The sequence below is a fragment of the Macaca nemestrina genome, chromosome 15 (genome assembly GCF_043159975.1).
Source record: "Macaca nemestrina isolate mMacNem1 chromosome 15, mMacNem.hap1, whole genome shotgun sequence".
Classification (NCBI taxonomy): domain Eukaryota; kingdom Metazoa; phylum Chordata; class Mammalia; order Primates; family Cercopithecidae; genus Macaca; species Macaca nemestrina.
In genome coordinates, this window is record NC_092139.1 from 92276553 (window position 1) to 92303174 (window position 26622).

General features: G+C 51.4%; 2 protein-coding genes across 17 annotated transcripts in view; one reads left to right on the forward strand and one right to left on the reverse strand.

Annotated features, from left to right (window-relative positions):
• Nucleotides 1-26622, forward strand: part of LOC139358698 (uncharacterized) — a 148603-nt gene that overhangs the window by 23402 nt on the left and 98579 nt on the right. Inside the window, exons 1-2 of one of the 14 annotated variants that reach the window (XR_011613997.1) lie at nt 15787-16220; nt 17255-17365. The exons of 11 other annotated variants lie outside the window; for them this stretch is intronic. The gene's annotated coding sequence lies outside the window, so the exon portion shown is untranslated. Of the gene's footprint in view, nt 1-7380; nt 8030-15786; nt 16221-17254; nt 17366-20998; nt 22146-26622 lie in introns of those variants that run through there. 2 more of the 14 variants (XR_011613998.1, XR_011613995.1) reach the window with 2 other exon arrangements.
• On the reverse strand, nt 702-11748 carry LOC105464203 (ral-GDS-related protein-like). Of its 3 annotated transcripts, XM_071080265.1 has the most exons (13): nt 11608-11748; nt 11069-11179; nt 8856-9028; nt 7290-7483; nt 6845-7149; nt 5861-6076; nt 5386-5489; nt 4819-4888; nt 3190-3264; nt 2672-2746; nt 2056-2079; nt 1587-1708; nt 703-1048 (listed from the first exon to the last, which is right to left on the reverse strand). In XM_071080265.1, exons 1-13 carry the CDS (start codon nt 11746-11748, stop codon nt 1009-1011), a joined length of 1650 nt encoding a protein of 549 aa, XP_070936366.1. In that variant the 3' UTR covers nt 703-1008. The 3 variants fall into 3 exon arrangements, with proteins under 3 accessions (XP_070936369.1, XP_070936366.1, XP_070936368.1); XM_071080268.1 differs by lacking the exons at nt 8856-9028; nt 11069-11179; nt 11608-11748 and adding an exon at nt 7604-7788 and having other exon boundaries at nt 702-1048; XM_071080267.1 differs by lacking the exons at nt 4819-4888; nt 5386-5489; nt 5861-6076; ... (3 more) ...; nt 11069-11179; nt 11608-11748 and adding an exon at nt 3366-3435 and having other exon boundaries at nt 704-1048.

The following is a 26622-nucleotide window of genomic DNA, read 5'->3' on the forward strand; positions in this document are numbered from 1 at the left end:
TGCGGCTCCAGGATTGGGTTTAGGTGTTTATTTGGTGTTGATTTAGAGGTATGATATTGCAGACCCTGAAATGTTGACTTCTTTGTCTTGTTTTTGTCTGTTACAGCACAAAGGGAGTTGTGTTCAAATTAAGCTGTGGGAAATCCTTTAGATACTGGGTTCAAACGATTGTCTCCTTCCTTGATGTCCACTTAGGGGAGAAGTGTCAGAAAGTCTGGGAAGATCCATAGTGGAAAACGTTTATCTGTATTTCGTGGAGACTGATGGCCAGCTCCCACCTGCCCAGGACTTCTGGAGAAGGCCAGCCTACCAGTTGCTGAAATACCTCCCATCTCCAGCTCTTCAGTAAATATTTAAGTGATTCATTAGAGATTTAAACCTTAAGAAAGTAAAGTAACCCAGTGGAAGTTGAATTTAACTAGAATTTAAGTTTGAGAGTAGCTGGTCAGTAGAACAAGTGTGGTAGATTGGGTGACATGCTATGGTTTTTAAGGGTTTTTGTTTTGTTTGTTTGTTTGTTTTCCTTAAACAGAGTTAACAATAATCAATTTGAATAAAGAAGGAAAACATTAAACGGTTGGTATGTGTAACATGAACGCTGTTCCATGACTTGTTCAGCCATAGCCTCAATTTGACATGCTAGACTATGAATCCTAAAGACTGGTATACGGTTACTGCACTGGAGTTACTTTTCTCATTCCAACAACTGTAGAACATTTTGAATAGCATTTTAAAATTTTATTTTAACGAAAGCTTAGAAAAAAACCCTTACTTATACAGTAAAGAAAGTAAACATAAAATGGTCTCCCGCCTGACTCGCAAAAGACCCATGGCCTGATCCTGGCCAGCAGGAGCAGCTTGTGTTAAGGAGCAGGGGCCAGATGCAGCTGAGCTGCCAGCCTCCTAGATGTGGTTTCCTGGTGTCACGGTCTGGGTGAAGGATGGTGCAGAGCCGGTGTTCTGACCAACATCCCGGTGGGGTCCCAGCCACTGCAGGATGTTGCTGGCCTACTGGGATTTGGGCTCCAGCTGGCAGGAAAGCTTGTAGCTGCAGGATAGAGAGGTAGCTGTGAGGCCACCATGAGCCACACATCGGGTCCCCTCTCAGTGCCTACCCAGCTGGAATCCTGGGTCCCCAGCGGTCCCCATGCAACAGGGCTTGATGCTGGCCGTGGAGTCATGGCCATAGGCTCTCTGTAGCTGGCCACAGGAGAGCCTCGTCTAGGCCACGTGGGGTGGCTGACACCTGTAATGTCAGTACTTTGGGAGGCCGTGTGGGGTGGATTGCTTGAGGCCAGGACTTAGACCAGCCTGGACAACATCGTGAAACCCCATCTGTACCAGAACAACAACAGCAGAACAACAGGACATGGTGTCTGTACCTGCTGTACCATATCCTGGGACATGATGTACAGCGGTAGTCCCAGCTGCTTGGGTGGCTGACAAAGGTCTTGAGCCCAGGAGGCAGATGTTGCAGTGAGCAGAGATGGCGACACTGCAGTGCAGCCTGGGCGCAGAGCTAGACGATGTTAAAAAAAAAAATGGAGCGCCTTCTCCCACCCTCTGCCCGTCCACTAGGCCCTCACCTCTCCTTGTCACTGAGCTGCTCCATTCTTTTGAAATAGGTGACAAATTTCTCAAGAGGCCGAAGCCTGTAGTTCATGGCAGCCACTTGGAGCAGCTGCATTTCCTGCAGAACTCGGACCTCCTAGAGACAGAGGGTAGGATGCTGACAGGGCCTGGGTGGAAGATGCTGAGGGGACCTTTGGTAAGCAGGGAGAAGGGGCTGATCCCTGGGGCAGTTTTCTGCCGGGGCCCCATGCAGCCCCCAGCCTATTCTCAGAGTTGGATGTAAACATCCCCTCCTGCAGGAATTGGTCTTTGATCCAGTGCGTTTCCCACTCTCCACTGGGATAGATTTCCTCCTCCTGTGTGTGTCAACCCCTCCCAGTAAACCTAAGATGTAGAGGATGGAGCCAGGGAGTGTCCTGCCCAGGGTGGACTATGAGGTCCACATCCATACCCTCCTCCAATGTTAGCGTCCCAGCTGCTCACCTTCCTCCTCTTGTTGATGTTGCCCTGGAAGGCAGACAGAATCCATCACAAAGGTCAATGGCCCACAACCAGCCCCACTCCACCCCTTCCCATGCTGTACTACTGCCAGGGACACCAGGGTCAGGGGATGTGCGCGTGACAGGACTTGGATCTGCCTCAGACTCCGGGCTCTAGAGCAGGGGGCATGGGAGCTGAGGCTCAGGGACACTCTGCCCCACCTTTTTCTGATGACAGACAGGGAAACTGAGGTCTCTTATAGAAAGAAAGCACACAGTGACCCTGGAACTGCCTGCCCTTGGGGAGGCTCAATTTCACTCTCCAATTACGGGACTATCCTGGGGAGTCACTGAGTCCAGCTCAGCCCACACCTGAGCAGCTTTGCGGTCAGGCAGCTCTGCAGCTTCACCACTCAGGGATAGGGACTGGTGGCTGCCATGGAGCCTCCATCACGCAGAGGTGATGAGATGGGCCTGACACCCCCACCCACAGGAGCAGCTGTGAGGCTCTCAGGAGAGGAGGTTTGCTTAGGGCTGAGATCTAAGGGCTCGGTCCATGACCCTCTCCTCCCAAGCCTCAGGATCCTGGTTCCCAACCAACCTGCCCCAGGCTCACTCACATCCAGATCGTCTGGGATGGCCGAATCCAACCTCTGTAACACAGTCAGAAAATCCCCCAGGAAGGGGACTACACCCTGTGCCAAGGAGGGTTGGGGAAGTGGTGATGAGTATTGGCCATCAGATGGCTGCCCACTGTCCTGTCTCATGAAATCCCATCAGCCCCTGTCTCCCAGAACCCCCCTCCCTAGGTCTCCTGGATGGAGCAGCCATAGACCCTCAGCTGCCTTTCCCTATTCTCTGCCTCCTCTATCCCAGATGACCTCCAAGTCTAGGGATATTAACAAGTCACAAGGACGTGTGGTCCCAACCTTACCCTTCCCCACATCCACTCTGAGTCCAGCTTTCCCAGACCCTTGTTCTGGTCTCTCAAGTAGAGGTTTTCCAGGCCCAGTGGCCACAAGAGGACAGGGCTGGGGAGGAAGCACCTGCTGTCTCGATATGGAGGCCTCCAGCTGGCGGGGAAAGGAACCCTGTCCTGTGATCTCTTGTGATCCCTCTATGCCACAGGCTCACTCACCTTCTTCTGCCTCCGTAGCCTCATCTGGGCTCTCTGGTGGTTCCTTTCCTGGGTGGCCACCTTAAAGCTCCCCGCCTGCCAGGTGTCAGTGATAGAGACAGTGAGGCTCTCCTCCCTTCCCCCAGTTACAGCCCAGCCACCCCGCCCTTGGATCCCCAGGGACTGGTGTGAATCACCTGGCAAGGTGCTCATACCACTGGCCCAGCACCACACTCCCTGTGTGTGTCACCCAGTCATGCAGCCAGGCCTCACTGTGACTGTTTCCTCTTCTGTAAAGAGTGATCAAAACCACAGCTACCTCACAAGGCCTCCTTAGTACTGTTTCCCGTAGCTGTTGCCATTGTTCTCACCCTCATCCCTCTGAGGAAGAACGAGGCATGAGCACCCACAAATTATTTTCTTTTCTTGACCCTCATTTCCATTCTGTGAGGGCTGCGCTACAGGCTCAGCATCCCTTCATTTTCCAGATGAGGAAGTGGAGACCCAGAGCAGGCAGTGACTCCCCAGGGACCCGAAAGAGAAGGCGCCTCCTCCCCATCCTGGAGGCTCTGTCTCGGCTGCCTTCACCCCATATCCCAGCACCACCACCCATCAGGGTCGTGTTCTCTGGAGTGTCTGAGTGTCTGGGTCTCCAGCCAGGCACAGTCATGATAGGAAAGGGACAGGGCGGTTTAGGAGACCTGGTTAAGTGGCACCTGCCTATCTGAGCCCCACTGGAGTCTCTGCCACACAAACTGGGTTTGAGCTATGCCAAAGATTTTGCCTCGCCAGTGATCTCCCAGGGGAGTTCTGTGCAGAGAACTCTCTTCCTCCACTCAGGAAGTGGCCTCCTGCGGTGCCATCTCTGACTGACATGGCAGGGTTTTCCAGAATCCTGGGTGGGGTGACAAGTTGTCTTCTCATTTGCATGGAATATTCTGAGATCTGGTCAGGGAGGATCCCCTAGGAATGCATGATGAATCCCCCAGTCATGAGCTTGTGTCACTGATAACTGGTGACAGTCCTGTGACATGACCGTTTTCGGGTATCTGCAAAGGGCAGAGTGGGGAGTCCCAGGAAACACGTATGTGTGTCCTGAGCATCCCCATTGGTACCCATAGCTGTGAGGTCCACTGGACTCCCTGGCACATGATCTTCCTTTGTTTTCCTTCCCCCTCTGCCCCAGTGTGGGCAGAGGCCCCCTGCCCGTGGAGGTGCGCTGCAGACAGAAGCAGCAGCAGAGGCCTGGCTTCCTCAGGAATTGCCGGCCAGTTTGTGGAAGGAAGAAAGTCCCACCTACCATAACCATCCCCCAGCCTGGAGGAAGCTCCATGCCAGCAGGATGGACCAGCATGGGAGCCAGAACCCTGCTAATGCTGCAACTCATCACCCTGGCTCAGCAGCCCAGCAGCCATTGCCACATCCCATTACCAGGGCCTCCTACTCCTGTGCCACCACATGCCCATGGACCACACACCTCTCTCCCTGTTGGCCCTAGGTAGGCATGGAGGAAAATTTTCAAGTCCACTTTTAGTAGATGAGTCAAAAGAAAACAAAATAACCACTGCACACCGGGTCCAATGCCCTCCAAACTCAGTCTTTCCTCTGACCCTTAAACACTTGTCCCACATCTCCCAGACTCCACTGTACCTTGATCAGCAGGTCCCGCTTCATTGCAGTGTCTGTTTTGCAGAGTTGTTTTAGATACTTTGTGCTTTTGCTATGGACAGAGGAAAGAAAGAAGGGTAAATTTGTGAATAAGCAGAGAGATTTGTGAGTTCCCATCCAATCCCTTTTGTTTGAAAACCCAGAGAATCCCAACTTAGTGGGTGGGAGTTTCCAGTGGGGTCCTCTGTTGACAAGGGCTCCAGAGGACCAGGGTGGGACCCGTCATGCTCCTCCCCTGGCCCATCTCCACTTCACATGAGCCCCTGCGTGTTCACAGTTAGCTTCCAGCTGGACACAGTTCCACTGCCGGGTGCAAACACCTGAAAGCCCCCAGTTGGCTCCAGTCTGTTCCTGATCGTTAAAAATCCTTAGTCCTGAGTTGGAAATCCTTGCCTAGAAGTCCAGGGCAGCTTAGTGACCACACATACTAGGCCATCCCTGCCTCCAGTGTCCCTGGTCTCCAAGAACCTTTCAGAGTCGAGGGCACGTGGGGAGTCTTATGGGTCCCTAGGTCAACCCTGGTGCTCCCGTGGAGAGAGCCCCCCTCACCTGGACACTCCTGCCCACGTCTTGTGTAGCCGATGTATTGGGTTGCTGCGCAGAGCAGAGACAATGGCGTGCACCGCGGAGAAGTTGTTGAGGCTTAGGCACTCCTGGAGAGGGAAGAGCGAGCTGTTAGGTCCAGAGTTGCAGCCCGACCCACTTCAGCCTCAGCCCACTCTGCTGAGATCTCCCTTCCTGGACAAAGCAGAGGCCCAGGGAGCCTCAGGAGGGGACACCTGGGGCTGAGTGAATGTCACTCATCTAGGAGGATTTTAGTTCAACCAAAGGAAGAGTGCAGGTCCGAAGTGAGCAGCCCCCACTGGGCCATGGGAGTCAAGGTCCATGAAGCTCTGGCAAGAAGGGCCTAGGGGATGTGCAGGGCTCAGGCCAGAGATACAGATGCCAATCCTAAAGCTGATGGAGGAGAAGAGGCAGTTCCCCATTTTTAAAGAGGGAATCTTCAGGCCCAATTATAGCTTACTCTGGCCACTTTGATCCAGTGTTCCACCACCGTGACCCTGTCCTGGGCCCTCATGCCATGGTTCCCGAGGCAGGAGGTGGTGACGCAGTTGGCGAGCCTGTTGAAGTGTGCGATGGTAGCACGAACTGTGGGTGCCACGTGCTCATTCCCCTTCTTAGTTCGTCGGCCCCAGATGGAGCCCAAACATTCGTAGAGCTCCACCTTCTTGAACAGCTCCTTTGGGGGTAGGAGGAGAGTGTCACAGACAGAGCACACCCCAGCTCAGAGTCACCCACAGTCCCAGGCAAGGACTGAGCTCACAGTCATCCACGGTCTCTCTCAGGAACTGAGCTGGAGCTCAAAAAGCTTTAAAATGGGCCTCAGACATGTGGGAGTCTCCGGCTTTGATTTTCTGCCCACCGAGGGCCCTGAATGCATCATGTCCCAGAACCCAACAAGAGTGGGAAGAGAGAGTGACATTTTCTCCCAGGCCATCCGCACTTCCAAGAACTAGAGGGTGGCTCAGGCCTGCCCGTCCTGAGGATTCGTCTTCCTCCCATGCAATCATCCCTGTACTCTTTCTCTCCATACCGGTGCACTTTCCCTGTGGCAGCTGCAACTATGGGCTCTGTTTGGGTGTCTGCCATAGAATCTAGTATGCATCAGGTACCTAATAAGCGCTGAGGGTAGTGAGGCTCCTGAGCAGCTGGGTGAGTGACCCATGGCCCTGCCTGCCCCTCAGTGATCACCACCCTGCCCTGCTTTCTGTCCATCCCCTGTCTTTCAATCTGTACAGTCCCTCTGTGTAGCTGGCATGGGCGATGTCCCATCTCTGCTGTCCACATGCAGACAGGGAAGACTTGTGGATGAGGAAACTCATCCAGATCCCGTGGTTGGTAAGAAGTGGAGCTACAATTGGTCCCAGGGTATGGGCCACTTCTCAGGGAGAGGCTGGTCTGAGACAGCTGGTGCCAGAGGCACAGCCTGCAAAGCCTAGCTGCTCACCGCATCCATAAGGGTCAGCTGCTCTGCCAGCAGCCTGGGAGGGAAGGTCGTGACATCAGGCAGCTCCTCAGTGGGTTGGTTCTTTACAGGAGAGGAACAGGGGGACTCTGGGGCTGACTGTGGCTCTAGCACTGTCACGGGAGCAGACCCTCTGGCTGGTGCTGGTGGTGAATGTAGATATTCTGGTGCATCCAGGGCCGCACGTGACTCTGGCTCCAGAGCAGGCCCCAGTTCCGCCAGCAGTAGTAGTGCTGGCTCCAGGGCCGGCATTGTTAATGCCTGTGGCCCAGGATGTGGAGCAGGATCTGGAAAAGGGGAAAAGGTCACCCCACCAGTCACTTTTCACTGGGCTTTCCAAGCACAGAAGTGACTGAATGGAATTTAAGGGACTTGTAGCCCCAAAACACCACCCCTGGAAAGTCTTCCAGACTGCAAGCCACCTCACCATCTGGCTTGGCCTTGTTGGGCTCCGGAGGCAGCAACTGGCCTAGGACAAGTTCCTGGTGGTCCTCCATGCCCAGTCCAGGCCTGGTGAAGTTCCTGAAGGCCAGCTTTATCTGGAAAGATGACCGTTGCGAGGGCTGATAGCACAATGAAGTTTTTTCAAGGGGCCAGGTGAAGAAAACGCAGGTGATGGTTCTGGCGATGGAGTGGACAGCTGAGTCAGAGACCTGGCCTTCTCCCACACAACCCTCCAGGGCACCCTTGTGTGGTTCTGGGCCCCTGACCTGTTGCAGCCTGTGTAGAGGACAGCCCCACCCTACCGCCAAGCCATCAGTGGTGACCTGGAAGGGGCAGACCTGGCCATGCAGCAGGACTGTACAGACCCTTCTGTGCCCCAGCGTCCTACAGACATTCTCTTTCCAAAGGCCCTGGAGCACAGCACTGTGCACCTGGGCACTCAAGATGGCAGCTCCAGGGAGATTTGCGAGCAGGTTGCTCATGACAGCTCCAGCTCTGGGTCCCCTGATCCTGGGGTTAGGAGGGTGGGGGCAGATGTAGAGTGGAGGAGGACAGGGAGAGCTGGGATGCCATGGTGCTAGGGATGAGTCTCTCAGTGGCCAGCTGTGACCCCGGCCTCAGCTCTCCTTTGCAGGGCACCTAAGTCTCCATTTACAGAACTCACTATTTGCCTCTTGCGGGGGAAGTCCCCAGATGTCAGCCTTCTCATGGGAATTTTAAGAGGTATGTGCCCCAGGGCTCCTTGAGTCTCTCCCCAGCCAGAGTCCATTCTTTTCCCCCATGTTTTGTGGGTGAAAAGGCCCTTCAGAACCCTAAATCCACCCAGTGTATACTTGTGGCTGGGCTCCGTCATTCTAGTCAGTATCTGGGAGGATGCCACCATATGTAGAGGAGACCATGAGGGTTTCAACTCTAACATTCTGTAGATATGACCTGGTTGTTCTGTCTCCTGTGAGCGCCTGAGTCTAAGTAGAATCAAGGCCCAGGGATTGTCATCTGCTTTGTTTATGAAATAATGCCAAGCCACAAGAAGAGCAGTGCACAAATGAGGTGTTTTGTATGTATGTGTTGAATGTGTGAACCCCAACCGTTGGAGAACCCCAGCGAGCATCTCCAGTTGTCTGTGGGCCTCTGGCTCCCTTTTCAGCACCAAGGGACCCCTCTTCTGTCTGTGTCAAGAAGACCAACCAGAAGGAATCTCAGACATCCTTTACCAATGCCATGGTAGACTTGCTTTGCTATGTATTTTTCCAAACAGCGAAGGATATGAGCCATTGAGGCAGAATGCTGAGAGCTGCTTCAGTGAAGGGGAAAAGTAATAAACACGAATCACAGCACCCGCAGCAGATTTTCCAGAGTTTTAGGCTCTAGGGACCCCTTTGTTTGCCATGTCTTAGATCATTCAGTCCCCACAAGAACCCTGTGAGGTTCATCTTCTGGCTACTCCCTGTTCCAGAGGAGCCAACCAAGGCTCCGAGAGCTGCATCTTCAAGACTCAGCCAGTAGGGCACAGAGGCTCCTCCGTGCCTTGGAGGGGATGGACACTCACCTTCTAACCAGTAGTTCCAAAAAGTGTGGCACGGTGATAAAGTCCCAGGAGGGGCCCAGGCAGGTGGCATAGGAGGAGATGGGTTTAGTTAGCAAGGCTGGAACCAGGGAGTCCAACAGCTTCTCCCCTGTGCGGGGCTGGAAAGTTGGCATCCTGCAGATCTCATTTTCATACTGTGGGGACAAGGAGGGGCATGGGAGTCAGTGGTAACACCATGAACCACCAGAGGATCGCGATCTGGAAGTCACACCAAGAAGCACCAGCCCTTCAGGGACTTGTGCATGTGGAGAACCTGATTGCCCATGGTGAAAAGGATTCTAGGCTTTCCAAGTAAAATTGTATGTGAGGATGGAGAAGTGATAAAATGATTCACGCCTTCAAGGCACCGTCATGGTGTTTCTCAGCTGTGGGGCAATGGCGCCCTCTGTATCAACAGCCTACATGAAGAGCATCATCCCTGCAATCCTCAAAAATCACCCTCATGGTAGAGAAGAGACATGGGCTTTTGGATGTCAAATGTCTGCTCAGCAGCACCCGGGTCAGAAGGGAGCACCTTCCATGGGGAGGACTGGATGAAATTCCCTGTAGGCCACCTGAGGCTCCACTTCTGATACGCAGGGGAAGGGCCTGGAGAGGCCTCATCCCCTCCTCATTTTAGCGACTGCACACCGGACAAGAGGGATATGATTGTTTTTGTTCCTTTAACATGAACGTGAGTCTGGAGAAACAGCTTTGGCCATCCCAGCCCCGGCCAAGTGGAAAATTCTGAAAGACTCCTGAGTGGGAGAAAGTGCATCCCAAGGCCCAGGATTTGCCAGGCGACTCGGGGAAGAGAAAACTTAGGCAGTTACTGAAGCCGTGAAAGGTTAAGCAAATGTATGTTTGAAAGGGGAAATGAAACTAGGTGATTTTCTCTGCCATCCAGACAGCAGACTGGCAAAAAGTTGAAAGCATGTTAGTATTCAGGGGAGGCTGCAGTCAGAGAAGCAGCTACCTTCAGAGGCTGCTGGTGACCGTGTGACCAGCTGGAGCCCTTCTGGAAAATCAACTGGCTAGAGCTGTTGAAACTCGCTATCTGCGTATCTTTTCACCCAGATATCCCTTTCCTGGGTGTCTATCTTCCACAGGATATTTGTATATTTTATGGGTTGAATTGTGTTCCCTCCCCCAAATGTAACTATTTCTATTCTCAACCCCAGAAAATGTGACTGGGTCTGGACACAGAGTACTCCAAGAGGTAATTGAGGTGAAGTGAGTTTATTAGACTGGCCCCTAATTTAATATGCCTGGGGTTCTAACAAGGAGAGGTGGTGAGCGCACAGAGAAGTTGAAGAGAAGACCCTGTGCTGACTGAGATAGAAGTCAGCCATCTCCAAGGCAAGGAGAGAGGCCCAAAGAAACCACCCCAGGCTGACAACTTGATGTTGGACTTCCAGTCTCCAGAATTGTGAGGAACCAGATGTCTGTGGTTAAGCCCTTCAGTGACGTGCCATGTTATGGCAGCCCTGGCAAACTGCTCCAGCCTATTAGGACACACAGAGGATTATGCTCCCTGCAGAACAGGTGCCTAGAAAGGGAATTTTATCATGACAGGCTCCACCAGCACTCAGAGGCTGACCTCTGTGGAGCATGGCCTCCCTTAAGGACTATTACAGTGAGATGTGAGGGTGCAGCTCCTTCCTGATGGGGATGCAGGGATGAGTTCTGTGAGGTGACACTTTAAAAACAGATCCATAAAGAAGCTTCACCTTCTTTTGTTGTAATCAGTGTCCACCCCCACCTTATTTGTGTTAAAGTTTTGGATTTTAAGTCCTGCAGGAGGTCTCGCAGGGCAGGGCAGCAGAGATGCCTGTTGCCAGAGATACACTTACGGTGGGGAGTTAAAATGATAACAGTATGAGTATGTTGCTACAGTGTTATCACTGTACTCAATTCTTTGTGGCAACATGCGGAGATACTCCTGGCATAGCATAAAGTGAGAACAAGGATGTTCCCTCATCTTCCTCTGATAGGTGAAAGGGACTTTGCCTGTAACCAGGTTGCCACTGGGGACTACTGGCAGCCAAATTCCTTTGGGAGAGGACAGTGGGTCACTCAAGTGGGAAATTCCTAGGACAGAGCTTAGGGAGTCCCCATATTCATGTCTGAGTCCTGGGCCCACCCTGGTTTTCTGGAGTCCCTGTCTGTGGAGACCCTTCTGTGCCCTGTCTCACCCCAGACCAGCACTGGCCATGGTTGGTGGCGGTGGGCCCCTGTCCTTTTCTGAAGAAGATGGAGAAATGGAATCCATCCAACAGCTCCTGCTTGATCTGCTGTGTGGAGCTCTGCAAAGAGAGAGTGCCCGAGAGCCGGGCCAAGAGGTGTCAGTGGCCTGCCTGGCTGACCCCACAGTGGCACACCCCCATTAGAACTCCTTCCTGGTGTCCCCATCCCCAACAGGATTTGGCATATAGGAGCATCTACATAGACCTCCAGCCATAGAAGGTTGAGGTCTCCCACAGATGAATTGAGATTCACATCTGAGCAGCAAACTGTGTCCTCGACACTGAAGTTTCCATCCTGCCAGGCATGGTCTGGGCTGTAAACCTGACATACCTACCAGGCTCCAAACACCTGACAACCTACCTGCTCCTGTTCAGGGAGGGCCCCTCATCTCCTGTTTCCCCCAAACATATGGGGAGGGACTCGGTGCTGCCCTGATGGGCACCGCTGAGGCCTAGCCTGGACGGGCCTGCCCTGGGCCCTGTGTTACCTGAGGGTGCCTTCTGGCAAAGGGCCAGAGGCGTCGAGGGTGAGGGTTGAACCAATGTCTATATTCTCGAGAAAGACTCTCATTTTGGCCTCTTCTGCGACGAGGAGGTCGGCAGCACGTCGGGACACAGCAGGAGAACATGTTGTTCTCCGCAGTGTCGCCTACCAAATGAACTGGAAATGGGGCTGTGTGTATAATATGGGTGCCTAGTTACCAGAATTCTAAGTTCTACTGGGGGTCTGTTAGCAAGGAAGTGAGGTCACATCTTGTAGGTTCCATCCTGTAAGCTCCTCCTCTCCATAAGACCTACTCAAAGGCCCCTCTGGGCTTCTGGCCGCTCACCCTCCCCGTCAACTCCTTTACCTGTTCACCATTATGCAAAAGTGTGCCTCTTTAGCACCTTGTGAAGACCTGGATATGACCGGGGTCCCAGGTTTAAGGAGCCAGTGCTGGGTCAAACAGTCTTTATCTTAGCAGTTGTGAGACCCTAGAGAACTCCTTTGGTGTTTTGGGCTCTCCCCACCTTGCACAATGGGAGTTATGCTAGCATCATAACCCTTCTTAGGGAACTCATGAGGTGTGTTTGAGATAAATCTTAAAAAACTCTTGGTGTTGTGGTCCCTGTAGATATTGCACATACTTTGAGATGGAAGAGCTACAAGACGGGGTGAGAGGTAGCATGGAATACAACTCCAGTGGGCCTGGGTTCCACAGTATGATCTCAGGAAAAGGCACTTTTGCTCTGGGCCTCGTCTTTCATGCTGCAGTACTATACAAGGTTGGGATTAAATGAAATTCAGACATCCTCCTGCTCTGACATTGCACCTTCCAGTGGCTTCTCATTTTATTTAGTCCCAGACCCTATGCCTCATCTCAGCCTAGGGTGGGCAGCATCCACAAAGACAGCACTGAGGGCTTAGTGACTCCCTTCTGAATGATGGAGTAGGACACAGATGGTGGAATAGCACTCCTGGGCCAGTTCAGGCTACTTCAGCAAAGAACCGTAGCCTGGGGAGCTCATCAAGAAGAGAATTGTGTTTCTCCCAGTTCTGGAGGCTGGAAGTTGGAGATCAGGGTTCCAGCCTGGTCAGGTCTTAGTGTGGACACTTCTTCCCCATTCACTGAGCTTTTATAGTGCTGTCCTTTCCTTGGAGGATGGCTCAACTTCAGGAGCATGGGTGGACCTCTGTTCAAAGCCCCGCTCCCACTTGTAGCTTTGTGATCGTGAGAGAGTCATAGAACATCCCTGTGCCTGTTTTCTCCTCTGAGAAATGGCGTTAGTGAGAATTGCTTCCCTTTCTAATGACACAGAATAAAGCATGGAAAGAAGTTAACTCGGTGCCATTGGGCAGAAAGTGAGAGCCCAGCAAACCAGAGAGATCAGCTTGCCCACATCAGTGGTGAGGAGTGCGGAGAGTGGGTGAGGCTGGGGCAGGAAGCAGGCCAGCCTGCCAGAGCCCAGGAACAGGTGAAGGGCAAGAGTGAGCTCCTCACCCTGAATTATCAGGGGACACAGGCATGCAGGGGTTGTGGGGAGCACAATCATCAGGGCTGCCCTCGTTCCCCTGGTTCCCTCCGTATCCGACGTGGTCCCAGGGCCCCTTCTCCCTGTGTTTCCTCTCTACCCTGCTTTCTTCCTGGCTGCCCTCCTTGGACCCATTTTTGGCCCTGGTCAGGTGGAGTCTTGAGGTAACTATAGGCCTGTTAATAACTCCTCTGAGGTTCAACCCGCCATTTATTGAGCCCTCTGAGCTTAGTCATAAACCACCTCCTGCTGGGACCTGAGAGGGGGCTGGAGGGAGCTGAGAGTGCAGTGGCAGTTTTCCCTGCGGTTGCCGCTACAGGGCCCACTGGCAGGTATCTGCTGAACTCGAGCTTTGTTTTGAGTCTCTGGGGTTCTGAGGTGTGATTTTCCCTCTGAAGATCGACTGAGCCCCCAGTGGGTGTCTTAGCCTCAGAAATGGGTCCCCCTGGCTGGGAACTGTGCTCTACCCTCACTTTCCTAGAACACCTCACACCTCGCCCTGCCCATTCCGGCTTCCGAAGCCCACATAGAGGCTCTGTAGAAATTGCTAAATACAAAAGGGCTACAAATAAGTCATAGGAAGTGTATTTATATAAGGCGGTGGCTTTCAACCATTACTATACGTTTACTTCAGTAAAGGCGAAATTTAAAAATGTTAATACTCTGAGTCACCCGCAGAGATTTGGATTTATTTGATGGGGCAGGAGACACAGGTATCTTTGGTTTGGTTTTGTTTTTTCTTTTTTGAAACGGGACCATACAGTGTTTCTCAGGCTGTAGCGCAGTGGCACCATCTTGAGCACTGCAGCTTTGATCTGCCAGGCTGAAGGAATCCTCCCTTCTCAGCCTCTCACGTAGCTGGGACTATGGGCATGCACCACCATGCCATGCTACTTTTTGTGTATTTTGTAGAGATGGGATCTCACTGTTCCACCCAGGCTGGTCTTGAAAGTCCTACCCTCAAGCTGTCGTCCTGCCTCAGCCTCCCACATTGCTGAATTTACAATTGTGAGCCACCGTGTCTGGCCCTGTTTCTTTTAAGAGTTCCCTTAGTGTTTCTAATGGGCATTCAAGCAAAAAAGATTTTGCTTGCAGAAGGCTCGTGGAACACTACTGAGGCTGCATCTTCTTCACAGCCAACAGATTGTTCTCTGAAGTGTCTGCTTAGCAGTGCACAGGCTATTTATATCCTGGACTTTATGGAGCTGTTGGGTTTGGGGGCTGACTGGGGCATGAGTGTTGTCTCTGGGATCTGTCACAGCCTGGTCCTATGGGACACCCAGTCTAGGATCTTCCTTCCCAGACCACCATCCTGCCTCTCACTGCTCCTATGGCAGGAGAACAAAGGTCATGACCCCATGGTCAGAGACATCCAGAACAGGAATGAAGTTGAATGAGTCATGTGAGGAGGGGCGGGGCACAGCTGCTTCCTGGAAGGGTGTTGGGAAGTATTGGTCCATCAGCTGTCACATCCTCCTGTTGCTGTTGAATCCCAGCGATCCTCACTTGGAGTCTGGGTCTCAGAAGGGTGTGGCACCTGGGTTCTTGGCTGGCTGAGCTGGTGCTTTTGCAGTCCACTTTGGAGCTTTGGTATGTGAAGCCTGACCTGAGTTGCTTCAGGAAACCTTTGTCCCTCAGGCTGCCTCCTGCTTAAGAGCAGAGCCTTTGTGTGGAGATCTGGCCTGCCTCCCTAGCTCCCAGCCTGTCCTGTCCTGTTATGTCTGGGTTTGAGGTTGTGTGGAGGGGTCTCTTACCATAGAGGAGGCAGTAGCAGTCGTGTGGATCAGAGTGAACGATCCCTGCTGGCTGTGCCCGGCGTTTGACTGGAGGAGTCTGAGAATGACCAGGCCTGGGGAGCTGTCATTCCTCAGAAACAGCATGTTTCCTCCCCTATTGTGGAGTCTTTGGATGTGACCCAGAGTGTGCTGGGCCTCTTTCGCTTGTGCTGGGTTTAGCTGTGTGTTTCAGGGTGGGAGGTGCAGGGGATTATCTGCTCTGAGCCAGATAAGGCCTGGCGAGAATTGGGGGGCGGCCCTCGAAGAAGCCAGATCTGGTGGGAGAGTAGGCATGGATAGGGAGGGAACAGGGTCACCAGGGTTGTGTGTCACCTGTTCTTGCTCCTTGGTCTGCCCGGCAAGTGAGAACAGAGGTGGAGGCTGCTGTGGACCCTCTTTGGCTTCCTGCAAGCAGGTGTTCTTTTGGGAAGCAAGGCAGGTGGGGGACAAAGCTGGTCTCTGAGGTGTTGAGTGGTTCTTTGTATGTCATTGTTCTTTTCCTCTCTGCCATCCCCAACAGCTCTACTGTAGCAGCCCATTGACCAAGGAAGTCACTCAGAGCATCGTGGTCCTACACATGAGTGTTATGGCCCCTTAAAGGGCCAGAGAGGGCTTAGGAGTTTCTCAGAAGACTGAGCCCAGGGTTGGAGGGTGCCAGAGTCACTGAGAACAGCCCATTTGATAAGTTGGGCAGAGGGATCCTGGGCCCTGAGTATGCCTGCCTGACCAGTGGTGACCATGCCAACAGGGTCAGGGCCTCAATAGAGCTTAGCTACTGTGCTCGACACTTGGCCAGTTGGTCTCTTGGTGCAGGCAGGAACGTTCTGCTTCCCCAAACCCTGTGTTTTGGTCTCCCATTTTCCTTGGAGCAGCTGCAGGGTAGGTAGAGGGGTGTGTCTGCTAGCTGCTTGGTGAGATGAGCGTCCACCCAGCTGCCTCTGCCGGGGAAAAAGAGTAATGACTACAGCAGGGAGACAAGCGAGCCGGGGCCCTTTTAGAGTCAACCCTGCTGCTCCAATTCTAATTTTCAGTTCAGATTTTGCAGGCCTGAGTGTGGGTCCCTGAGTACCTGCCCTTTGAATTCTTTTGGCGAAGACTTAGCATTCCCCAGGAGCTTCTCACTGAGCCCCAAACACACAGCCCCCAATTCACCACCTCATTCCTTACCAGGACCTGCTGAAGCACACACCTGTGGACCACCCAGACTGCCTGCCAGTACAGGATGCCCTCCGCATCTCCCGGGACTTCTTTCCGGCGTTAGTGCGGACATTGACCCCGCTAGACTGCAGTCACAATGGACTCCCAATGGGGAGGTGAGCTCAGGGCCCAGCAAGGCCTTGCGCACAGGTTAAGGAACCCAAGGTGGACCAGATCCCCAGTCTCTTCTCTGATGGCACAGGCATCGCTCTGTGCCCCTTGTCTCTGCAACCCTGATGCCCCATTCCCAGCCAAGGAGAGGTCTTCAGTCCCGGGTCACACTGATTTGATTCCGCGTGGCATTCTGGGCCCTAGGCTGAGAGCTTTAAGCCCAGTGTCTCAGTCATCCTCCAGAGAATCCAGTGAGCCAGAAGAGGACACAGGCCCAGAGCGTCTCTCCAGGTCCACCGCACAGTCTTTGAGCTGTGTCAGAGCTGGATTCTTTATCTGGGGCTGGCTGTTTGGAGGCCCCAGGCATTGTCCCCCGCACCAGGGAATTTGGCCTGTGGCTACCTCATTCTTGAATGCAGACACCTGCCTGTGCCATCAGGGTGACCCGGGAAGCTGAGGGAGCAGGACATGTCAGCCACTTTAGATTGGCCTGCACGAGCAAGAGCCAGAAAGGGAGCCCCACAGAGGGAAAGCCTGGTAGTAGAGGTGGCCGAGGCCATTCAGGTTGCTGGAACATTCCACGTGGGCTCCTGGATGTCAGACAGTAGTTTCCCTGGGGGCCCTTCTTGATGCAAGGGTGAGGCTTAGCCCAGTGAGGGAAAGCAACACTCAGCATTAGAGGCACAATTAACCCCTGTGTGTCAGCATCCTGGCCCAGATCAAAGGCTTCCTGACTGATAAGAGGTTGTTATGTGGCCCTTAGGAGGGAAGACTGCCTGGGTTCATGCTCATTTGTTACATTTGTGAGCGAGGGGCGGGTCTGGAGAGTGTCCGATGGTGCATAGGGAGCTGTTTCTGTGCAGCTGCTGGTGCCAGTTTGCAAAACCATGGAATGTCACTAGTTTGTTTTGGTCTGGGGATATCTGAAAAATGTTTTAAGACTTAGAGTAGCATCGGTTGCAAGTCATCTTAACTGTACGCTTTCAGTACACGCAGCTACACATTGCAGTATACGTAGATCGCGCGGTGTGTCATTCAGACAGGAAACGCTGGGACAGATGGTCGCAGCCCCATTGAAGCCCTCCTGACTCTGAAGGTGGCTGAGGGGAAACTGGAAATCGTCATGGAGTAGAAATCATCCAGAGCCCAGGTGAGAGACGGCTGCAGGTCCCCCCCAGGACACTTCTGCAGCCCGACCGAAGGCAGCCCAGAGTCTCCCATCCCCTGGGTGTATTTTTTAAAACTCTGTCCGTCATGGATGAATTTGGGTTTGGTATTTGGTTCCCTCGTTGTGTCTGTTGTTCTGTATTTTTATGTTGATGCCAAAACCATATTGTTTGGATCACTATGGCTCTTCTATGTCATTTGTAATCAGGAAGCATAATACATCCATGTACTTTGTATTTCCCAGTGGTGAGATTGCTGGATGACGTAGTGGTTGTATTTTTCGTTGGAGGAGGAACTGCCGACTATTGCTCGTAGTGTGTACACCAATTTCCATTGCCACTGGTAGTATCTAAGAGGTTTCCTGTCTGCAGATCCACACTGGTGATTGCCTGTTAAAAATTATGTTTTTGCTTTTGGCAACATTCATTTTGTGTGGATGGAGACTCTCTCTTAGTGTGGCTTTGGTTTACATTTTTGTGATGGTTAGTGATGTGGACAAGCTTTTCCTTTACCTGTTCATTTCCTGCCTTCTTTTCAGAAATGTCTTTCAGTTCTTTGCCCAAGTTTTGTTGCATTGTTTGGTTTTGTTTATTTTCTCACTCTATATGGTTTCTGGTATATGTCAGATGAACAGCTTCAGCTACATGATTCCTTATACTCAGCGCCTGGCAGCATCCTCTGCTCATTCCGTCTCTTCTGGTCAATGACCACTGCCTGTGTCTCATTCTTCTCCCTCCCCAGGGCAGGGCCCAGACTTCCTGCCTCCCATGTTTCCTTATCCTCACGGAGGCCTGGCCCAGTGCTGGGCCAGCCACACGGCACAGTGTCCAGTGTCTTTCTGGGTGGTGGGCAGGTCAGTTGGCATGGAAAATGGTGTCTGGGATTTCTGAGTTGACTATTGAATGCAGACTCACCCCACTCACAACCAGTCACCACCACTGCTACCCAAGCAAACCACCCGGGAGCCTGGAAGTTGCTCTGCCCACCTGTTGCCATGGGTACAGACACCTATCATAGGGAGAACCGAGAAGAGACCCAGCCCACCTGCCCCTGGTGCCCAAGGATGACATTCAGGGGCCTGGGGATCACCCCAACCCACCAACCACAACCTGTGTCCATGCAGGCTCCCACAGGGCCTAAGGACAGGCTGACCCCTCCCAGAGATCCTCTACCTCCCAAATGCACAAGTACTCCATCTAGGGACCAGGGGATAGACCTGCCCTGCCTGCCACTTCTGGTTTGTGCTTGCACCAGCACGGGGCCTAACAACAGGCCAGATCACCTGCTGCCAGCATCCAAGCATGCCATCTTGGGGCCTGGGGATCACCCTGCTCTAAGCATGAGCACCGTCGGGGGCCCCGGGGCCGGTTCATCCCACCTGGCATATGTATGCATGAACTGGAAATGTGTTTTCCTGTCGGGCGCAGTGGCTCACACCTGTGATCCGAGCACTTTGGGAGGCCAGGGCAGGTGGATCAGCTGAGGTCAGGAGTTCGAGACCAGTCTGGCCAACATGGTGAAACCCCATCTCTACTGAAAATACAAAAATTAGCCGGACGTGGTGGCACACGCCTGTAGCCCCAGCTACTCTGGAGGCGGATGCAGAATTGCTTGAACTCGGGAGGTAGAGACGGAGGCTGCAGTGGGCCGAGATTGCGCCACGGCTCTCTGGACTGGGGGACAGAGTGAGACTCCATCTCAAAAAAGTAAAAAAAAGAAAGAAAAACAAATGTGTTTGGGGCTGGGATACTTTCAACAACTCAGAGACATGGGGAAGCAGTTGATACGACACAGAAAAGCCCGTGGCAGATCCAGCTGACAGATGTGATAGCAGTTCTGCTGTTATAAAGCAGTCTTTGTTTGACATTAAGGTTTGTCACAGCTCTTGAAATTTTGTCAGTGAGGTTGAAGGTGTCTCAGAAAGTCCACTGACCCTTGTATTGCATATGCATGAATAAAGTTACAAAAGTTTTTTTATCTTTCTGTAGAAATAAATGTGAACTTGGGTTAACTTTCTGAGCCGGTTCCCTTGGAAACCTGGAAAAGGTGGAATGTCATCTGTGTTGCGTTACCAGACTACAAATAAAAACATCCCGTAATTGGTCATCATTATCTGAATTGGGAGAGCTATGAATGAATTGTAAACAACGGGGGCGTCTAGAGTTAGAGAAGAGTAATTGCAATTGTGGAAGTCTGCCATCAGTTGGACTTTGCTGTTACACATGTTTTGAAGTCTATGGTCAACTTTTTGGTGGTTTACTTTGGAGAAAAAATCAAGAGGTAAACCATACTTTGGGTTTCCCTGAGTGCAGTGGTGTTTGTAACTAGGTATGTCCCTTGCTGGGACCCTTGAAAACTTTGACGCTAGGACTGTTAAAAGAAATCTCAGTTCCTTTTTGAGACACAGGCTTCTAAGCCGGGTAGCCCTGTGCCCTCCCATGTGACCTTGTTCCTTTGCACCTGAGGTGTCGCTTGGGGAGCAGGATCCAGAGAATAGGCCCTGGACTGATGTGTGCACAGTCATGAGGACTCCTGCTAAAGACACAGGCACGATACCGGTCTGCTGGCACACGGTGTTTCGTGTCTTGTATCCTTCTACATGATACCAGTGGCCCCATTGGCTTCATAGGGACTCTTTGAGCCACGTGAATGTTAGATGTATAATTGAGCTGTGGCCAGCCGAGGGCATGGCGGCATGTCAATGTCACTGATCATCAGAGAAACACAAATCAAAACCACAATGAGATATCATCTCACCCCAGTTAAAATAGTTGTTTGTCAAAAAGACAGGCAATAATGAATACTGGTGAGGATGTGGAGAAAGGGGAACCCTCAAACACTGTTGATGGGAATGTAAACTCCTGACCTCAGATGATCTGCCGGACTCCTCAGCCTCCCACAGTGCTGCTGAGATTACAGACGTGAGCCACCATGCCTGGCTACAAATGGTATTGTTTTATATGCGACGGTTCGTTTCAAGTACATTGAATACAGTTCCCTTCTGCCTGTTTGTGTTGTATCACAAAACCCATAATGAAGCTCTAAGACCAGAGCATTTGTGAGCCACTCTTGGATTTTGAATGGGACATGGATGGACTCAGCCTCTTTTAATTACTCTAATGAATCCCATGAGATTTAAAAAAAAAAAAAACATTCACTTTAGATTCAAGGGGTACATGTGCAGGTTTGTTACGTGGGTATATTGTGCAATGCTAAGGTTTGGAGTATGAATGATCCCCAGCACCCAGATAGGACCCAATATGTAGGTTTTCAGCGCTCACCCCTCTCTCCCCTCTGTGGTTGTCCCCAGTGTCTGTTGTTCCATCTTGATGTCCATGTGTACCCAGTGCTTAGCTCCCACTTGTAAGTGAGAACAGGTGGTATTTGGTTTTCTGTTTCTGCTTAATGTGCTTTAGATATGACCTCCAGCTGTGTATCCATGATACTGCAATGGACATAATTTCATTCGCTTTTATGGCTGAGTAGTATCCCATAGTGTGTATGTACCACATTTTCTTTATCCATCCACCACTAATGAGCATCTAGGTTGATTCCATGTCTGTGCTCTTGTGAACAGTGCTGTGATGAACATACAGGTGCAAGTGACTTTTTTTTTTTTTTTTTTTTTTTCCAGAATGATGTATCTTCCTTTGCAGATATCCCCAGTTATGGGATTGCTGGGTTGAGTGGTAGTTCTTTTCTAAGTTCTTTGAAAAATTTTCAGACTGCTTCCCACCATGGCTGAAGGAATTTACAGTCACACCAACAGTGTATAAGTGGTGGTGTATGCCTGTAGTCGCAGCTACTCTGGAAGGCTGAGGCAGAATTGGTTGAACCTGGGAGGCGGAGGTTGCAGAGAGCCAAGAGCGCCCCATTGCACTCCAGTCTGGGCAACAAGAGTGAAACTCCATCTCAAAAAAGAAAAGAAGAATTTGCAAAACTCAATAATAAAACATGAGGAAAAAACTTGAACATACTTAAGGTACAGATGGCAAAGACACACGCAAAAAGATGTTCAACATCATTAGTCATTAGGGAAATGCCAAATTAAAGCCACAGAGATACTGCTACACACACAGAAGAATGGCTAATGTTTAAAAACCTGACCATGCTATGAGCTATTGAACATGTAAAGCAACAGGAACTCCCAAACACTGCTGATGGGGATGTAAAACTGCACACCACTTTGGAAAACAGTTTGACAGTTTCTTAAAACATTAAACCTGCATCTACCGGCCGGCACGGTGGCTCAACCCTGTAATTCCAGCACTTTGGGAGGCCGAGACGGGCGGATCACAAGGTCAGGAGATCGAGACCATCCCAGCTAACACAGTGAAACCTGTCTCTACTAAAAAATACAAAAAAACTAGCCGGGCGAAGTGGCGGGCGCCTATAGTCTCAGCTACTCTGGAGGCTGAGGCAGGAGAATGGCATAAACCTGGGAGGCGGAGCTTGCAGTGAGCTGAGATCTGGCCACCGCACTCCAGCCTGGGTGACAGAGCGAGACTTCGTCTCAAAACAAAAAACAAACAAACAAAAAAATGCATCTACCTTATGATCCCTGCATTCCACTCCTAGGTATTTACCCAAGAGAAAAGGAAATATATGTGCATGCAAAAACTTATACATGAATTTTCATAGCAGCTTCATTTGTTAAAGCCCAAAACTGGAAACAACTCAAACGTCCATCAGCAGATGAATGGATATATTGTGGTACACCGTCCTGCAGAATACTCGACAATAGAAAGGAACTACTGATACACGTGAGTGAGTCTCAAAATAATTATGCTAAGTGAAAAGCCATTTAGAAAAGAGTAGTTCTGGCCGGGCATGGTGCCTCACACCTGTAATCCCAGCACTTTGGGAGGCTGAGGTGGGCAGATAACTTGAGGTCAGGAGTTTAAGACTAACCTGGCCAACACGGTAAAACCCCGTCTCTACTAAAGATACAAAAACTAGCTGGGTAGGGTGGCATGGGCCTGTAGTCCCAGGTACCTAGGAGGCTGAAGCATGAGAAGAGCTACAGTCTTGGAGGTGGAGGTTGCAGTGAGCTGAGACTCTACCCCAGTGTAGGTGACAGAGTGAGACTCCACCGTACACACACACACACACACACACACAAGTATATTTTACATATCCCACAATCTATAAAATGCAAACTATGGAAACAAAGTACATCAATGGTTGCTTTTGGATGGCGGCGGGCAGGGAGAGACAGGAGGGAGGGATTACCAAGAGGCATGAGGAAACATTGGGGGTGACAGGTACGTTTACTATCTTGATTGTGATAGTGGCTTCATGGATGTATACATGTGGCAGAATGTATCATATTGTGCACTTAAATCCAGTAATGCTTGGAATGTCCACTTTATTGTGTTTCAATTATACCTCAATGAAGGGTTGTTTTAAATAATAAAATATTATTTTTAAAAAACAGGCCGGACCCAGTGGCTCACACCTGTAATCCCAGCAGTTTGGGAAGCTGAGATGGGCGGATCACAAAAAACTAGATAAATAAAGGCTACAAATAAACAGTCAGATGAAGAGATAATATAAGGTGAAGACTGGAAGACTCCCAAGTACAGAAGTTTTTGTCCTGGTAGAGTTGGACACGTGAATGAGTTGGGTTTTTTTGTTGTTCCCCAGGCTGGAGTACAGTGGCACTATCTGAGCTCACTGCAGCCTTTGCCTCCTGTGCTCAAGTGATCGTCCCCCTCAGCCTCCCAAGTAGCTAGGACCACAAGCATGTGCCACCACGCCCAGCTAATTTTTCTTTTTTTTTGGTAGAGGTGGGGTCTGTCTATATTTCCCAGTCCGGTGGTGAACTCCTGGGCTCAAGCCATTCACCCACCTTACCCTCCCGAAGTGTTGGGATTATAGACATGAGCCAGTGGGCCTGGCCATGGATGAGTTCTTGATCCCTTCCTGTCAGCCTCCACATGAAGCTCCCCAAATCCTGTCTTCTTTGGCCTTTAAAAAAAATTTTAAAAATTAAAGACAGGGTCTCACTATGTTGCCCAGGCTGGTCTTAAACTCCTGGTTTTAAGTGATCCACCCACCTTCTCCTCCCATAGTTCTGAGATTACAAGATTAGTGTTGCCAGCTGTCAGGTGGCTAGGTAGATTCAGTGTAAAGTCCTAGAAGATGTGTATTACTAAAAACAGCTAGCCACCTGACAGCTGGCATCCATCCATTCAGTGAAGATTGCTGGGCACTGTGGATACTGTGGAGGAGGCAGCAGTAGCAGCCGGCCTGCAGAGTGGGATGCAGTGCTGGAGGGCTTGAGGAGGAGGTGGCACTGTGATTGGTGTCTGAAGAATGCCTCCATGATAATGGAGTCAGTGTAAAGTCCCAAAGACCAGGAAGGAGCAACAGGAAAGGATGGTTCATATCCAGCTGACCCATTCAAAAAAACCACAAAACAAAAAACAACGTGCGCATCAGCAGGGTAGGATAAGGGGGGCCTCCGGAGTGTTTTTGTTTTTTGTTTTTTGTTTTGCAGTGGGGGAGGGGTGTGCTCAGATTTGCATGCGGATTGCCAGGGCTGTAGTAGGGAAACAGCAGGGGGGTTGAGACCTGTGATTGGGAGTCTCCAGGTGAGAGGGGTGGACCCTGGGGACTGGGGGTCAGGTGAGACTGGGAGTGCGGTATAGAGGCAGGAGCAGTTGGACAGGACCAGTAAGGATGCAGGGCGCAGACTCATCAGCGAGAGCATTCCTGAGCCCAGCATCCAAGAAGCGAGGGAGGTTGGGAAGGTGCTGCTACGAGGCAGGGGGAGGTCCCCAAAAGTCCAGATGAGAGCATGGCATGCGTGGAAAGTGCTGGGCAGTTTTGGCATCAGTGAAGTCACGGGGGGCTGTGTGTGAACAGGTGGTCTTGGGCATCACCAGGGAGGCCTTGAGACAGGAGCGGGTTGGCTCTCCTGGAGACCAGGCTGTAGGATAGCGTTGGGGCTGAGGCATGGACAGTCTCCTTCCACCCCCGGCCTCTCCTTGGAGTTTTGAGGCACTGCAGATAATTAGGAGGTGATGTGATAAATCCTACCTGTGGAGGATGCCTTGGGCAGGGAGGACAGGGTGGCCAGGAAGGTCGCCCTTTGGGCCCCTGCTCTGAGCTGCTCATCAGGAAAGGAGAGAAGCTCCTACAGCCCGGTGTCAGAGCCTGGCGAGACCCTGTGAGGCCTCGAAAGTAGCAGGTGCCTCCTACAGTCTGCGCGTGGCCATCTCAGGGAATCCTCCCAGCAACTGTTCTAGTTATTCCTGCTCTTCAGGTAGGAGACTGAGGCCAGGAAGGGAAAGGCTGCAGTGATACCTACACTGTCAGTGGCTGAGGCTGTTTGAACCCAGAGACTCTAGGGCCCATGCTTCTGCCATCCTGCCTCTGAGTTTGATAGTTGGACTTGGTCCACCAAGTGCCAAGCCAGCCCTGTGGCTGGGTGATCCCAGGCATTCACAAGCTGACAATTCTGAAGGACCCACGCACTTGACCGTGCTCCAGTCTGTGTCGTCACATGAAAGGTGGGTGCTGGAATAATAAATGCTGCAAATGGCACTGGGAGTGTTGGCCATGCTCTGGGGGCACAGGAGCTCTGCCCATGCCCACAGTTGGCCTGTGCTGACCTCCCTCCATCACAACTGAGTGACACCAGCTCTTTCATTGAGCTGAAGTCTTCCTTCCAAAATCCCTTCAGTGTGGTCTTTGTGGCTCAGAGAAGCTGTGGCCAGGTACAGGATCTGGGGTGGCCCCTGCTTCTCTGCTCTGTGGCCTTAGACAGTGGGCAGGATCTGAGGTCAGGCCCACCTGCAGCAGGTGTTACAAAGAGGCAAATTCGCACTTAAGGTTTGGAAGAACTCGCCAACTAACTACAGTCCCGCTGTCTTTGAAGGTAGTGAGCTCCCCATTGGGGAATGTATGTTAAGCTGACCTTTCTGGGATGCTGGAATATCAGAGACCAAGCAGTTAAGATTCTGTGATCCTAATATTGCCTCAAATGCTATGCTGCTTGGATTAGAAGTCAGTTTCATTTAGCCAGTTTACCAAGTGTCTCCTTGGTGCAAGACACCAGGGGACACAAAACGTCCTGGATAATTATTGGGTTTCTGGCTCCCAGGGGTCCCTGAGATGTTCCAGCAGTTCTGGAGTATGGGCCAGGCACGGCTTGCATCTGGACCCATCCATATTGCTCGCTCATTGTCAGCCTCATGACTGCAGTTGAAGATATCAGGCCCCCATGCGCCCACCACCCTGCTCTGCCCCGCCATGGCCCTCACCATGGCTCACTCAGGGCACGAGGCTTTCTGGGTGATTCCTGGAACTCAGTGTGGTCAGCTTTCTGGACCTGACAGTGGGGTGTGTCTGCAATGAGATGCCAGTTGCAGGAAGTGGTTTGCACAGCCTTCCTGGTGTCATGGGTCACTGTCTTGCCGAGTGGCTTTGGGCAGGTCCCTTCCCCTCTCAAGCTGCAGGTTCCTATGCCTGGAGCTCCCTTCTTGCCACACCACTGCCTTGTTTTCCCAGATACCAGGATTTTTAACTTTGATTGTTGGAAGTGGTTTTTTTTCCTGTTTTTGTTTTTTTCTGTTATTTGCTTTTACATCCTGCGAGCTTAGATTCAGGATTTCCTAAACATAAGCTCACTCTGTGTTTTCATGTAGCAGTTTGATGCTTTTACATCTTGTGTTTAGTATTTAATGTATTTTGAGTTTATGTTTGTTATTGTATAACATCAAGGTCTTATTTCATTGTTTTGGATGTGGCTATCCAGTCATTTCAGACTGCTCAATTGAACAGACTGCTGACTCCTCATCTCATCTTTTTTCCCTTCGGAGCACAGTCCCACTCATGCTGTCGCCCACGCTGGAGTGCAGTGGCGAGGTCTCAGCTCTCTGCAACACCTGCCTCCTTGCTTCGAGCGATTCTCCTGCCTCATCTTCCCAAGTGGCTGGGATTGCTGCTGTGCGCCACCACACCTGACTAGTATTTTTTGTATTTTTACTAGAGATGGGATTTCACCATTTTCGCCAAGCTAGTCTGAAACTCCTGACCTCAAGTGATCTGCCCGACTTGGTCTCCCAAAGTGCTGGGAGTACAGGTGTGAAGCACAGCACCCAGCCTCATTGCATCTTCTAGGCGTTCCTTTGAAGAAAATGTGTTGACTGCATACAGGCGTGCGTTTAGGTTCTCTTATGTCCCTAGGTTCATGGATTCATTTTTATGCCACTACTGTAGTCTTTAGATTGA